The following is a 13,439-nucleotide window of genomic DNA, read 5'->3' as shown; positions in this document are numbered from 1 at the left end:
CTGGGGCGAGTCTCCAAATGGGGTGAATTGAACTTGGTTCAATTCAACCCGTTAAAGACACAAGTTTGCGCGTTCACTGCGAAGAAGGACCCCTTTGTCATGGCGCCGCAATTCCAAGGAGTATCCCTGCAACCTTCCGAGAGTATTGGGATACTTGGGGTCGACATTTCAAGCGATGTCCAGTTTCGGAGTCATTTGGAAGGCAAAGCCAAGTTGGCGTCCAAAATGCTGGGAGTCCTCAACAGAGCGAAGCGGTACTTCACGCCTGGACAAAGGCTTTTGCTTTATAAAGCACAAGTCCGGCCTCGCGTGGAGTACTGCTCCCATCTCTGGGCCGGGGCTCCCAAATACCAGCTTCTTCCATTTGACTCCATACAGAGGAGGGCCGTTCGGATTGTCGATAATCCCGGTCTCACGGATCGTTTGGAACCTCTGGGTCTGCGGAGGGACTTCGGTTCCCTCTGTATTTTGTACCGTATGTTCCATGGGGAGTGCTCTGAGGAATTGTTCGAGATGATACCGGCATCTCGTTTTTACCATCGCACCGCCCGCCACCGGAGTAGAGTTCATCCATACTACCTGGAGCCACTGCGGTCATCCACAGTGCGTTTCCAGAGGTCTTTTTTGCCACGTACCATCCGGCTATGGAATGAGCTCCCCTCCACGGTGTTTCCCGAGCGCTATGACATGTCCTTCTTCAAACGAGGCTTGTGGAGAGTATTAAGCGGTAGGCAGCGGCTTGGCTCTGCCCCTGGCATTGCTGAAGTCCATGGGCGACGGTAACCACTCACCATCAGGTGGGCCGTATGCTCGTCTGCCTACAAGGGCAATAAAAAAAAAAAAAAAAAAAAAAAAAAAAAAAAAAAAAAAAAAAAAAAAAAAAAAAAAAAAGTGCTTACTGGAGCCCATAGACATCCACAACGTAAATGCGCCACCCACCTTGAGATATAAGTTCTAAGGTCTCAGTATAGTTACAACGGCTGCCCCATCCTTCACACCGAAACACATTACTGCTTCACGGCAGAAATTGGCAGGGCGGTGGTACCTACCCGCGCGGACTCACAAGGGGTCCTACCACCAGTAATTACACAAATTATAATTTTGCGGGTTTCATGTTTTATTACACGACCATTGCCGAATGAAGAAACTTAACTAGTCAAAAGGAGACTAGGCGCGTGCAGTTTGGAGGAATCGCGAAAACTCCAGCAGCGACGCCAGGGGCGCTGCCATTCCGGTGTGGCTCGTCCCTAATGCGTTTCGGTTTGAAGGGTGGGCCAGCCGCTGTAGCTATACTTGAGACCCAAGAACTTATATCTCAAGGTGGGTGGCGCATTTACGTTGTAGATGTCTTTGGGCTCCAGTAACCACTTAACACCAGGTGGGCTGTGGCTCGTTCACCCATCTAAGCAATAAAAAAAAAGTCGTCTTTAAAACCGCATAACGCAGTCAACGTGGTAATTTGTAATGAATCTGAGTGAGGAAACAAGCTCAAAATAAATAAAACCAAATATATAAACTTTTTAAAACATTTAATAGAAAATGTAACAAACTCTTACATTCAAACACAAAAATAAAAACCAACCAAGAAAATTAATAGAAATAATAATACTGTGTTTACGTTTCGGACCTGTCTTACTTATTTATCTACGATTTCACTATATATGAAAAAGTTAATGTATGTAATTTGAAGGAAACCAGTCACAGGTCATACATACATTTGATATTTTTTTTTTATGAATTAATTTAATGTTTTAATCATCACAATGTTCTTCGAATGGACATTTTTTATTCATAAATAAATATAAGACACTGCATTCAACAACAATTTCCAACACTAATATGTTTAGTCCAATCGATCTTATTCAAGCACCAGAACGAATAATTGATAGGTTAGTTGGTAGTAAAATCAAGCGCTAGCAAAACAAGTTTTCTTTACCATAACATAATTATGTTTATAAATTTATCACAACTAACATCAAACTGTGTTGCATCTCATCGTCACACCCCATTTAGCACGAGAGTTTAGTAAAAAAGACTACATCACATAAATTGATATTTCGCATTTTTACTATTAACTTATTAAAATTATAGCGATGGTTCGATTATGCCTTCTGTAGCTCAACAGGCTGTGGGAATGGAAAGTGGAGATGGACGTAACGAGCAAGAAAATGTGGTAACCGATATTGGTGACATTGTCCAGCCAACTGACGAGATCTGGGGTGATTGCGAAGAAGTTGACCTTGAACGGGAGAACCTAGTTCCTGGAAGTTCAGCCGAGCCTCCGGCGCCACCGCCGGCGTTGTCGTCACCAGTCGCGTCTAAGCGTACCTCACCTGTTTCTGATCCACATCAGCCCGGACCCTCGTCCATAACTTATTCCTCACCGCTCACACGTCGCAAGAAGAGAGTTGATTACAAGTAATTCTATTATTGATTATAATTAATTTCTATTGTTGTCAGGTTCCAAAATTAGTGTGGAGGAATGATATGTATGAATTATTGATTATAATTAATTTCTATTGTTGTCAGGTTCCAAAATTAGTGTGGAGGAATGATATGTATGACACTGTTGTCCATGCTGAACGTGACCAGTATTAAACCAGTACGCGCTCAGAACGGTTGTTTGTTTCCCTAGTCACATACTTCCCAAAAATGCTAACTTCAAAGAACGGGGTTTTTCCCTACCTTTGCACGCCATTGATTACCGGTATTAGGACCAGCGTGCGCTGAACGGACTCGATGACGTCCATATGATCGAACGTCGCGTATAACCACGGAATAGATAAATAAAGTTGGAATGGTAATGTAGGCGGGGCAAGCGTGCCACAGTTATGTTTGTACAAACATAACTCGACCGATTCTTTCATTCACCGCGTTTAGTGCGCTTCGGACTACTTGGGCGAACAGATCTCCGCTTTATAGTGCCGTGTTGTGCAATTATAAGTTGTAAAACAAAAAATCAGACCTCAAGTATAGAGCGAGGAGGTATATCTTTCGATCGGTTAGTTGAAATTACCATTTAATTACAATATTATTTGTCTAAAACATAAAAATATACTGAGCATTATGAAATTCCTAACATTAACAATATTATTGCAGCAAGTTATAAATAGCATACATTGCGCGATGTGTACTCGCCCAATGAACGCAATGACCAAGTCAGCTTCCAATGTACTACATGCATTGCGTTCTCTACACTTCAATCTTGAAATTTCGGCCTTTGCCCTGATTGGCCGTGGTGCAGTTGTCGATAGTGAGGTGACCATGTGGTGAAATAAAATCATTGACAGAATTCTCGACTATATTTATATTTGACATGGATATTTTTTGCATTATTTTATATTTAATTAATGATACCTAGTATATTCTTAGTGAGACGTATTTTGAGTAAAATAAATATGTATTATTATTATTGAATTATTATCATTGAATTAATGTGAAGGTATAATATAAAGGGACATGTAGACCTCTCATTTACGGGTATTTACTATATTGTCTTAGACGTATTAAAATCTAAGTAAAATGCTATTTGACTTATGCAGTTAATTAAAAATTTTAGGTTTCCTAAAGAACCTAACGCCAGCGAACAATGGATTGACGTGACAGGTAGAGGAAACTGGAGACAAAGACGAGTACTATTTACTACTACTACTCTAAACATTTTACTGAAAATGATTTTACCATAAAAAAATCTGAATACTAAGTGTATATAGTGTATATTTTGAAAAATTCATTCGCAATTAATAGCAAGCGCCAACTGCTTAACAAATACGTTTTATTCCAGGGACAGTGACTATTTGTAATTAATAAAAGTAAAATAGTTTTTTTTTTTCAATATTTATTCCATGTTTCATTTTCTCCATTCATTCATCAGATAATTTATCGACAAAGATTATCGATTTTATCAAGCACTAGCGTGTATGAACATTTTTATTGCCTTTTTGCGTGTGTGAGTGTGTATGTCTACGGGTGTTTTGTGCTAGTTTGCGAACGAATATCTGTCCTGAGATTTATGTGTGGGTGTTTTTGTTGTGTGCGAAATACTTGTAATCACAGTATGTGTATGTGTAGAAATTAAAATAGTGGGGATGAAGCGGCGACACTGGTTCTAATACAAAATTAGAGCAAAGGCCTTTCCAACCTTATTTAACTATTCCGTGCGTATAACCTATCTTCGGCCGTGACCGCCCTGCGCATGGCGTCGGCGAACGAACGCATGCGGTCGATGTTTATCGCGGCGATATAGTCGCGCACGATTGTGAAGTCAGTTGTGGGGGCGCGCGCGGGGCCGGGGCGGGGCGCGGGACCGGGACGCGGCGCGAGTAGTGGTTGCGGCGCGTACCGAGGTTGGGGTGCCGGTAGCGTTCCTGCTTTCGTGAACGGCAACGGTTTTGCCCACGCGGAGACGGTGGGCACCGGAGCCGGTACGAAAGCCGGTTTCGGCGCGCGGGGCGCCGACGTCTTTGGGCCGACAGTTTTGGGGGGCGCGTTGGCCGGGCGCTTCCGCGGCGCCTTGGGGCATCCGCGGTAATTGGCCGTGTGACCCTGCTTACGGCAGAAGTACACAGCTCGGTGGCTCTTTCGCTGTTTCTTTTACGCGCGAGCAGTCGATGGTCGCGTGATCACCAAGACATTTAACGCAACGCGCCGCGTTGCAGTTACGTGCTGAGTGCCCGTACAGCTGACAACGGTGGAACTGCCCGGGAGTGCCGCGTTTGTAGGGGGCCTCTTCGGTGACCCCCGATAGGCCGCACACGGTGCGGAGACATGAGGCAATTTTTTTGCCCTCCGGTGTGGGTTCAAGTGCTACGAGCACCATGTCGTACGCGAATTTATCGCGCCCGCTGTGCATCCGGTGCACACTTATGACGGGGTAGGTCTGACCTACCAGGTCGTTCTTAATTTGCTCTACGTCGAGCTCTTTTGGCACTCCGCGTACTACGACGCGGAGTTCGCGCTCCTCCTGGAGCGCATAGGTATGATATCCTATGCGTTCTTTTCGGAGGTATGAGGTTAACGAGCTATGGTCGTCGGATGTTCCGACTTTAATTTGTATTCCATGCGGGATATTCCTCGCATGGACGACATTGATTTTATTGGCCCTAAGGGCCAGGGATACGCGATCCCACGACGATTTTTCCCGAAGGATGACCGGCGGCGGCGCGGGAATTTTGCGGACGGGCGCGGGTTGGGGTCGCGGCGACGGGGTTGCGCGGCGAGGGGAGTCGGGGAGACTACGACTTTAGGTCGCGACGCGTTCGCGGCCTTGGGTTGCTTCGGCGCCGTGGACGGCTCCACGGCGCGGGTGCGTTTTTTACCGCGCGCGACGACGGTTGTGAACCCATCGGAGGTTCCTGGTTCCGGGCTTGCGGCCGACTCGAACTCCATTTCCGACTCGGAGTCGGAGCCGGAGCCGGCGGCCTCGGAGGACGCGATAGATACCGCGGGCGCGGGGGTGGGGGGCGATAGCGGCGAGTCGCGGAGTGTCGGCGCGGGGGGTGACAGCGGAGAGTCGTGGAGTGCCGGCGCGTCTAGGTTGGCCTTGTAGGCCTCGAATCGAGATATTAGCCTACTAGCTCTTCTTCCATGGTTTGTTTTGCCCGGGGGGGGCGTCCCCGGGAGTTAAGGCAAACTCGCCGAAAGGCGAGTCCCCTGAGTAGGAGTTATACCCCCTGCGCTGTACCAGCTAGCAAGGGGGGGAGTGCCTATGCCGTGAAAACGGAAATCAGCTGGGATTGGGGTGGAGAGTTGGGAAGGTGGGGCCCCACTGGGTTGTGAGAATTGCCACAACAAGCGGTGATCGCAGTGGGGGGTTAGTCTCGAAAGAGACTGTTTTAAAAAAAATATAAATAAATAAAATAATAGATGACAAAATGCGTGGACGATAAAAATGAAATGAATTGGCGTTTTCGTATGCAAAACTAAAACGAACACGAATTGCGTTTTTTCGACTCAAAATCGCGACGCCAGCGACAGTGCGTCAGGAATTCACAACAAAATCGCGATCGACGCGAGAGCGACAATGTCGTGTAAACAAAAACACACGATCGCGACGGCAGCGACAATATTTCGAGAAAACACGTCCGGACTCGACAGCGTTGCAAACGGAATTGCCTCAATCAGAAGATTCTCCAGTTCCGATTGCAACGCCATTGAGTCCGGACGCGTTTTTGCGAGAAATTGTCGCTGCCGTCGCGATCTTGTGTTTTGGGTTGTACGACATTGTCGTTGTCGCGTCGATCGCAACATTGTTGTGCATTCCTGACGCACTGTCGCAGGCGTCGCGACCTTGAATCGTAAAAGCAGTTCGAGTTCGTTGTTGTGCATTCGAAAACGCCAATCTCAGATTTCATTTCACTTTCATTTTTCATTGTCATTTATTATTTTTATTTATTTATTCTTTCAAAAACAATCTCTTTCGAGACTAAACCCCCACTACGATCAACGCTTGTTGTGGCATTTCTCACAACCTAGTGGGGCCCCACCTTCCCAACTTTCCACCCCAATCTCAGCTGATTGCTGTTTTCACGGCATAGGCATCCCCCCCTGCAAATCACTGCTGGCTGGTACAGCGCAGGGGGTAAATTCCTACTCAGGGGACTCGCCTTTCGGCGAGTTACCTTAAGACCAGAGGACGCCCCCCCCCCACCGGGAACACAACCAAGGATGAGCGACGCAAACAGCGCGCTGTTCCGCAATTCGTGCGAAAGATCTGCCCAGACATTATGTCCCGTTTTGAGGCCTACAAGGCCAGCTTAGGGTCAAACCCCGATGTATCGTCCGCCGCCGCCGCGATTATCCCAGTCACCGCTTTCCACCCCCCACCCCCGCGCCCGCTGTATCTATCGCGTCCTCCGGGGCCGCCGGCTCCGGCTCCGACACCGAGTCGGAAATGGAGTTCGAGTCCGCCGCGAGCCCAGAACCCGGAACCTCCGATGGGTTCACGACCGTCGCGCGCGGAAAGAAACGCGCCCGCGCTGTGGAACCGTCCACGGTGCCGAAACAACTCAAGGCCGCGAACGCGTCGCGACCCAAGGTCGTGGTCTCCTCCGACTCCCCTCGCCGCGCAACCCCGTCGCCGCGACCCAAACCTGCGCCCGTTCGGAAAATCGCCGCGCCGCCGCCGGTCATCCTTCGGGAAAAATCATCGTCGGATCGCGTGTCCCTGGCTCTTAAGGTCAATAAAATTAATGTCGTCCATGCGAGGAATATCCCGCATCGAATCCAGATCAAGGTGGCCACGCCCGGCGATCACAGGTCGGTGAGCGCGTATCTCCGTAAGGAACGCATAAGGTATCATACCTATGCGCTCCAGGAGAAGCGTGAACTCCGCGTCGTAATACGCGGAGTGCCCAAAGAGCTCGACGTCGAGCAAATCAAGACTGGTCTGGTAGGTCAGACCTACCAGATCATAAGTGTGCACCGGATGCACAGCGGTCGCGATAAATTCGCGTACGACATGGTGCTCGTCGCACTTGAACCCACGCCGGAGGGCAAGAAAATTGCCTCATGTCTCCGCACCGTGTGCGGCCTGTCGGGGGTCACGTTAGAGGCCCCCTACAAAAGTGGCGCTCCCGGACAGTGCCACCGCTGTCAACTGTACGGCCATTCCGCGCGGAACTGCAATGCGAGACCGCAATGCGTTAAGTGTCTGGAAGACCACGCGCCCGTCGACTGCCCGCGAGTCAAGGAGACCGCGACCCAGCAACCGAGCTGTGTACCTTGCCGGAAGCAGGGTCAGACGGCCAACTACCGCGGAAGCGCCCGGCCAACGCGCCCCCCAAAACCGTTGGCCCAAAGACTTCGGAGCCCCGTGCGCCGAAACCTGCTTTTGTGCCGGCTCCGGTGCCCACCGTCTTCGCGTGGGCTAAGCCGCTGCCGCTCATGATAGCAGGTAAACCATCGGCACCAAACCCGGTACGCGCCCCGCCCCGGCCCCGCGCCCATAGAGCCCTCTCCGCTTACCTCCGACCTGTGCTCTTCAGGAGGACCGCGAGCTCCGCGTATTACTACGCGGAGTCCCGAAGGAACTCGACATCGTGTACGTCAATGAGGATCTGACCGCTCAGTCCCTCCCGATAGTTAGTGTGCACCGGATGCACAGCGGACGCGACAAATAGCCGAACAACATGATTCTCATCGCGTTAGAATCAACCCCGGAGGCCAAAAAGATGATCGCATGTCTCTCGACAGTTTGCGGCCTATCCGGGGTCACCATCGAAGCCCCCATAGACGTGGCACTCCCGGGCAGTGCCACAGGTGCCAACTTTATGGCCACTCCGCGCGTAACTGCCACGCGCGTCCCCGCTGCGTGAAATGCCTCGGCGATCACGCAACAACAGAGTGCTTGCGAGTTAGGGAAACCGCGACCGCGACCCCTAAGCTGCGTCTTATGCCATAAGCAAAGGCACCCAGCAAACTACCGCGGATGCCCTAAGGCTCTGCGCAAACGCCCGAACTACCCAGCCCCCCCGAACCGTTAGCCCCTAGACTTCGGCGTCTTCAGCACCGAAACCCGCCTTCCGTACCGTACCGGCTGCGGTTCCCACCGTCTCGGCGTGGAAAAACCGCTGCCGTATACAAAGTCGGGAACACTAAGTGCACCCCAGCCCCCGCTCGCGACACGCCCCGCGCCCCAGCCTCTGTTCACACCTCCCCCCGCGCCCGCGTTCCGTCCCCCGCAACCCTCAGCTGTCAACGACTTCGCGCTCGTGCGCGACTTCGTCACCACGGTCAACCTCAAACGTCTGCGATCGTTCGCAGACGCGATTCGAAGGGCGGTAACCCCCGAACAGCGGCTCGCGGCTCGCAGCCGCGTTCGAGTACATGGACGTTTACGAGTCCGTGGCCCGTACTTTATAAATCTTACCGGTAATCGATGGCGCGAAACGGTAGAGAGAAACCACATTCCCTTACGTTAGCATTCTACAATGCTAACGGACTCGCGCGGCAACGCGAACAAATTTATGAATTCCTTCGCGACAATCTTGTAGATATTTTTAGTGCAGGAGACCTGCCTGAAGCCCTCGCGTCGTGACCCGAAAGTCGCGAATTACGTCATGGTTAGGAATGACAGACTCACTACCTCCAAAGGCGGGAACTGCCATTTACTATAGGCGGGCTCTGCACCTTGTCCCTCTCGATACTCCCTCGCTCTTACATATCGAGGCGTCAGTGTGCCGTATCGCGCTGACGGGACACCAGCCGATCGTCATCGCATCCGTCTACCTCCCTCCTGAGCAGTAACCTCGAGACACTGCTCGGTATGGGGGACGCAGTCATTCTGGCAGGCGATTTAAATTGCCACCACACTAGGTGGAACTGCCATCGCACGAATGTGAACGGTAGGCATCTCGACGCGATCATAGACGACCTCACATTCGAGATATTCAACCCCCCGACCCCCACGTGCTATCCGTACAACGCCGCGCGTCGTCCGAGCACAATAGATCTGGCACTGCTGAGGAACGTAACTCTGCGCTTGCGCTCCATCGAGGCAATGTCAGAACTCGACTCAGACCACCGACCTGTCGTCATGCAGCTCGGTCGCCCACTCAACCGCGAACCAGTTACGAGGACCATGGTGGATTGGAAGAAGCTGGGCACGTGCTTAGCTGCTGCTGCTCCACCAATCCTCCCCTGCGACCCGGATTCAACTACATTCCCCGAGGACATAGTCGAATCCATAAACATCATTACGGATCGCATCTCTTCCGCGATCATAAGATCTTCCAAAGAAGTCGATGTGGAGGACTGCTTCCACCGCATCAGACTTTCCCCCGAGCTTAGGGATCTCTTAAGAGTCAGGAACGCGGCAATCCAGGCCTACGATCGATATCCCACGGATTCAAAGCGGATTCGGATGCGTCGACTACAGCGGGAGGTTAAATCCCGCCTAAGCGACGCCCGAAATGAGAATTGGTATAGTTACTTAGAACTCGCGCCCACTCACCAAGCAAACTGGCGACTAGCTAGGCCCCTTAAGTCCGAAACTATCGTCACTATGCCGCCTCTAGTACGCCCCTCAGGCCAACCACCGGCTTACGATGACAAGGCAGAGTTGCTGGCCGATGCACTGCAAGAGCAGTGCACCACCAGCACTCAACACGCGGACCCCGAACACACCGAGTCGACAGGGAGATCGAGCGCAGAGCTTCCCTGCCGCCTTAGGAAGCGTTACCCCCCATTACCACTGACGAAGTTAAAGACGCGATCCACAACCTCCAACCAAAGAAAGCACCCGGCTCCGACGGCACCCGCAACCGCGCCCTAAAACTTTTACCAGCCCAACTGATAGCAATGTTGACTACTATTTTAAATGCCGCTATGACGCACTGCATCTTTCCCGCGGTGTGGAAAGAAGCGGACGTTATCGGTATATTGTGTATACAGGAGTCCTCTTCTTCGATATAGCGAAGGCGTTCAACTGTATAATATAGGAGTGCCTAGCGGTTTCGTTTTTCGGTTTGCCCGGCTTGTTGTGTATGCCGATAACGTCAGCTTCTTTCCACGCCGCGGGAAAGATGCAGTTCGTCATAGCAGCATTTAAGATGGTGGCCAACATCGTTATCAGTTGGGTTGGTAACATTTTTAGCGCGCGGTTGCGAATGTCGTCGGAGCCGGGAGCTTTCCGTGGGTGGCAGGTTAGCGATCGCCTCCTTAACCTCGGAAGTGGTAATGGGGGGTAACGCGTCCGAGGGCGGCAGGGGAAGCTCTGCGCTTGATCTCCCTGTCGACTAACTCTGTGTGTTCGGGGTCCGCGTATTGAGTGCTGGTGGTGCACTGCTCTTGCAGTGCATCGGCCAGCAACTCTGCCTTGTCATCGTCATCGTAAGCCGGTGGATGGCCTGAGGGGCGTACTAGAGGCGGCATAGTGACGATAGTTTCGGACTTGAGGGTCCTAGCTAGTCGTCAGTATGCTTGGTGAGTGGGCGCGAGTTCTTCTAAGTAACTATCCCAATTCTCATTTCGGGCGTCGCTTACGCGGGATTTAACCTCCCGCTGTAGACGACGCATCCGAATCCGGTTTGAATCCGTGAGATATCTGATTCTATCGTAGGCCTGGATTGCCGCGTTCCTGACTCTTAAGAGATCCCTAAGCTCGGGGGAAAGTCTGATGCGGAGGAAGCAGTCCTCCACATCGACTTGTTTCGAAAACCTTATGATCGCGGTCGAGACGTGATCAGTAAAGATGTTTATGGATTCTACTGTGTCTTCGGTGGATGGAGTTGAATCCGGGCCGCAGAGGAGAGAATTGGTGGAGCGGCATCAGCTAAGCACGTGCCCAGCTTCTTCCAATCCACCATGGTCCTCGTAACTGGTTCGCGGTTGAGTGGGCGACCGAGCTGCATGACGACAGGTCGGTGGTCTGAGTCGAGTTCTGACATTGCCTCGATGGAGCGCAAGCGCGTTACGTTCCTCAGCAGTGCTAGATCTATTGTGCTCGCACGACGCGCGGCGTTGTACGGATAGCACGTGGGGGTCAGAGGGCTGAATATTTCGAATGTGAGGTCGTGTATGAACGCGTCGAGACGCCTACCGTTCGCATTCGTGCGATGGCAGTTCCACCTAGTGTGGTGGCAATTTAAATCGCCTGCCAGAATGACTGCGTTCCCCATACCGAGCAGTGTCTCGAGGTTACTGCTCAGGAGGGAGGTAGACGGATGCGATGACGATCGGCTGGTGTCCCGTCAGCGCGATACGGCACACTGACGCCTCGATATGTAAGAGCGAGGGAGTATCGAGAGGGACGCAGTGCAGGGCCCTCCTATAGTAAATGACAGTCACGCCCTTGGGGGCGGAGAGTCTATCATTCCTAACCATGACGTAATTCGCGACTTTGGGGTCGCGACGCGAGGGCTTTAGGAAGGTCTCCTGCACCAGAAGGATGTCAATGAGATTATCGCGGAGAAACTCATAAACTTGGTCGCTCTGACGCCCGAGTCCTTTAGCATTGTAGAATGCTAACTTGAAAGAAAGGGGTTTTTCTCGACCGTTGCACGCCATTGGTTACCGGTATTAGACGAGCGTACACTGACTGGACTCGTAAACGTCCATGTGTTCGAAGGTCGCGGTAAGGCGTTCGTCGGCCGTAGTTGCCCTGCGAATGGCTTCCGCGAACGATCTCAGACGGTCGTAGTTTAGCGCGGCTACGAAGTCGCGCACTAACAAGAAGTCGGTTGTGGGGGGCGCGCGGGAACGGGCGCGAGCAGGGGCTGGGGCGCGAGCAGGGGCTGGGGCGCGTACCGGGGTTGGGGTGCCGATGGCTCACCTGCCATCGTGAGCGGCAGCGGTTTAGCCTACGCGAAGACGGTGGGCACCGGAGCCGCCACGAAAGCAGGTTTCGGCGCGCAGGGCCTTGGGGCATCCACAGTAGTTGGCCGTGTGACCCTGCTTCTGGCAGAGTACGCAGCTCGGTGGCTCCGTCGCGGTTTCTTTGGCACGCGAAGAGGAAGCGGCTACTCGGGTACATTCGCGGCGGCGGCGATCGGTGCGTTCGTTTTTAGGCTGGCCTTATAGGTCCGGAATTTGGACATTATGTCCGGGCAAAATTCCCGGACGAATTTCGCGAACATCGCGGGGTCGTCTTCATCACACATCGTTGGAGAGGTGCCCGGGGGGGGGGGCGTCCCCGGGACTTAATGTAACTCGCCGAAAGGCGAGTCCCCTGAATGGGAATTGACCCCTGCGCTGTACTAGCCAGCAGTTAATTGCAGGGGGGATGCCTATGCCGTGAAAACTGCAATCAGCTGGGATTGGGGTGGAAAAATATGGGAAGGTGGAGCCCAACTAGGTTGTGAGAATATGCCACAACAAGCGCTGAACGTAGTGGGGTTTTTGTCTTGAAAGAGACAGTTTAAAAAAAAAAAAAAGTGAAAAATGTGAGGTTTGGAGTTTTCGTTCGCAAAACGAAACAAAACCGGATTGTGCATTTATGATTTAGAGGTCACTACGCTAGCGACTATGCTACAAGGATACCAAACAATATCGCGATGACAGCGACAATGTTGTGCACACTTGAAACAAAGTTGCGACGACAGCGACAATTATTTCACATAAACACGTCCTGACTTGTTGGCGTTGCGAGCGGAATGATGTATCTCTGCTGTCTGGTGGATCTGAGTGCACAACATTGTCGCTGTCATCGCGACATTGTTTGGTATCCATGTAACATAGTCGCTAGCGTAGTGACCTCTAAATCATAAATGCACAATCCGGTTTTGTTTCGTTTTGCGAACGAAAACTCCAAACCTCACATTTTTCACTTTTTTTTTTTTTAAAACTGTCTCTTTCAAGACAAAAATCCCACTACGTTCAACGCTTGTTGTGGCATATTCTCACAACCTAGTTGGGCCCCACCTTCCCATATTTTTCCACCCCAATCCCAGCTGATTGCAGTTTTCACGGCATAGGCATCCCCCCCTGCAATTAACTGCTGG

At 51.5% G+C, this 13,439-nt stretch overlaps 1 protein-coding gene across 1 annotated transcript; it reads right to left on the bottom strand.

Annotated features, from left to right (window-relative positions):
* Positions 1–6,115: 6,115 nt before the first annotated feature.
* On the bottom strand, positions 6,116–7,131 carry LOC134201187 (uncharacterized). The gene is made up of 2 exons (XM_062675547.1): positions 6,809–7,131; positions 6,116–6,341 (listed from the first exon to the last, which is right to left on the bottom strand). The coding sequence occupies exons 1-2, from the start codon at positions 7,129–7,131 to the stop codon at positions 6,116–6,118; spliced, it is 549 nt and encodes a 182-aa protein (XP_062531531.1).
* Positions 7,132–13,439: the final 6,308 nt, after the last annotated feature.

The sequence above is a fragment of the Bombyx mori genome, chromosome 24 (assembly GCF_030269925.1).
Source record: "Bombyx mori chromosome 24, ASM3026992v2".
Taxonomy (NCBI): domain Eukaryota; kingdom Metazoa; phylum Arthropoda; class Insecta; order Lepidoptera; family Bombycidae; genus Bombyx; species Bombyx mori.
This window is presented reverse-complemented; position numbering and strand designations above follow the sequence as displayed.

What these genes read in the sequence shown, in the direction of transcription:
- LOC134201187 (XM_062675547.1), bottom strand. Translation starts at nt 7,131, where the DNA reads ATGACCGGCGGCGGCGCGGCGATTTTCCGAACGGGCGCAGGTTTGGGT. An exon ending in GGGGTGGGGGGTGGAAAGCG is followed by an intron (nt 6,342 to 6,808) that starts GTGACTGGGATA and finishes ATGAAATCTGAG; the next exon opens with ATTGGCGTTTTCGAATGCAC.